Source organism: Notamacropus eugenii, chromosome 7 (genome assembly GCF_028372415.1).
Source record: "Notamacropus eugenii isolate mMacEug1 chromosome 7, mMacEug1.pri_v2, whole genome shotgun sequence".
Classification (NCBI taxonomy): Eukaryota; Metazoa; Chordata; class Mammalia; order Diprotodontia; family Macropodidae; genus Notamacropus; species Notamacropus eugenii.
In genome coordinates, this window is record NC_092878.1 from 16,351,009 (window position 1) to 16,352,188 (window position 1,180).

Genomic DNA, 1,180 nt, shown 5'->3' on the forward strand with positions numbered 1-1,180 from the left:
TTACAAATTTTTCCTGGAACTTCCGAGTTGAGTGATCAGCCTCTTCATGGCAACTTTCATCTCTTTGTTCCTGAATGTATATATAGAAGGATTTAGGACAGGGGTGACAATAAAATCAAGAATAAAAAGAAATTTATCCACTGGCATTGTGGGAAATGGCCACACGTAGACAAAGATACACGGACCAAAAAATAAGACAACTACAGTCATGTGAGCTGACAAAGTAGAGAGAGCCTTGGACAAACCATTTGAAGAGCGTTTCTTGACAATAAACAAGATATATATGTAGGAGATGATCAAGAGGAAAAAGGTGCCTATGCAAATGAAACCACTGTTACCAGCAACCATGAGCTCCAGCTTGTAGGTGTCTGCACAGGCCAATCTGATCAAGCGAGGAAGATCACAATAAAAACTGTCAATTTCATTAGGGCCACAAAAAGGCAAGTTTACCACAAAAGCTAATTGGGTCAGTGCGTGTAAGAGACCAATGATCCAAGAACCAACTATGAGAAAAATACACATTCTTGGATTCATAATGGTCAGATAGTGAAGAGGTTTACATATGGCAACATATCTGTCAAAGCCCATGGAAAGCAGCAGCATCAACTCAGTTCCTCCAAAGTTATGAATGAAGAATATCTGCATAAGGCAACCCAGGAATGATATGGTTTTATGTTCACAAAAAAGGTCATAAATCATCTTGGGAACAGAAACAGAAGAGAAGCACAGGTCAATGAGAGAGAGGTTAGACAATAGAAGATACATGGGAGAATGTAAGTGAGGGTCAAAGATGACTGTGAACATAATGAGGAAGTTCCCCAGCACAATGGCCACATAGAACATGAAGGAGAATACCAGGAGGAAAAGTTGCATGGCCCATGACCTGGAAATCCCCAAGAACACAAATTCATACACCATGGATTTATTCACTTCATTCATTGCCCTGAGTAAAATGTTACCTGAAGAGAAAGAATTGAAAGAGAACTATTGTGAAAAAGTGTTTCTTTTTTAAATTTTACTATTCAAAATAGTTCTTCTTGGTGGTTCAGAGAGCTTTTAAACATCTTTAAGTTATGCAAAGCTTGGAATGCCTATATTTTACACATTATAGAGAAAAAATCATTTCAACGAATTCTATATTTAGATATGTATGCATCCCTAAAGAACTTTCACAATCATC

The 1,180-nt window shown here is 37.6% G+C and overlaps 1 protein-coding gene across 1 annotated transcript; it reads right to left on the reverse strand.

Moving 5' to 3' along the window:
• LOC140513642 (olfactory receptor 4F15-like) lies at nucleotides 1-969 on the reverse strand. Its single transcript, XM_072623494.1, has one exon. The coding sequence runs from the start codon at nucleotides 937-939 to the stop codon at nucleotides 1-3; it is 939 nt and encodes a 312-aa protein (XP_072479595.1). The 5' UTR covers nucleotides 940-969.
• Between the last annotated feature and the right edge of the window lie 211 nt (nucleotides 970-1,180).

Coding starts and splice junctions, on each gene's coding strand:
- LOC140513642 (XM_072623494.1), bottom strand. CDS start 939: ATGAATGAAGTGAATAAATCCATGGTGTATGAATTTGTGTTCTTGGGG.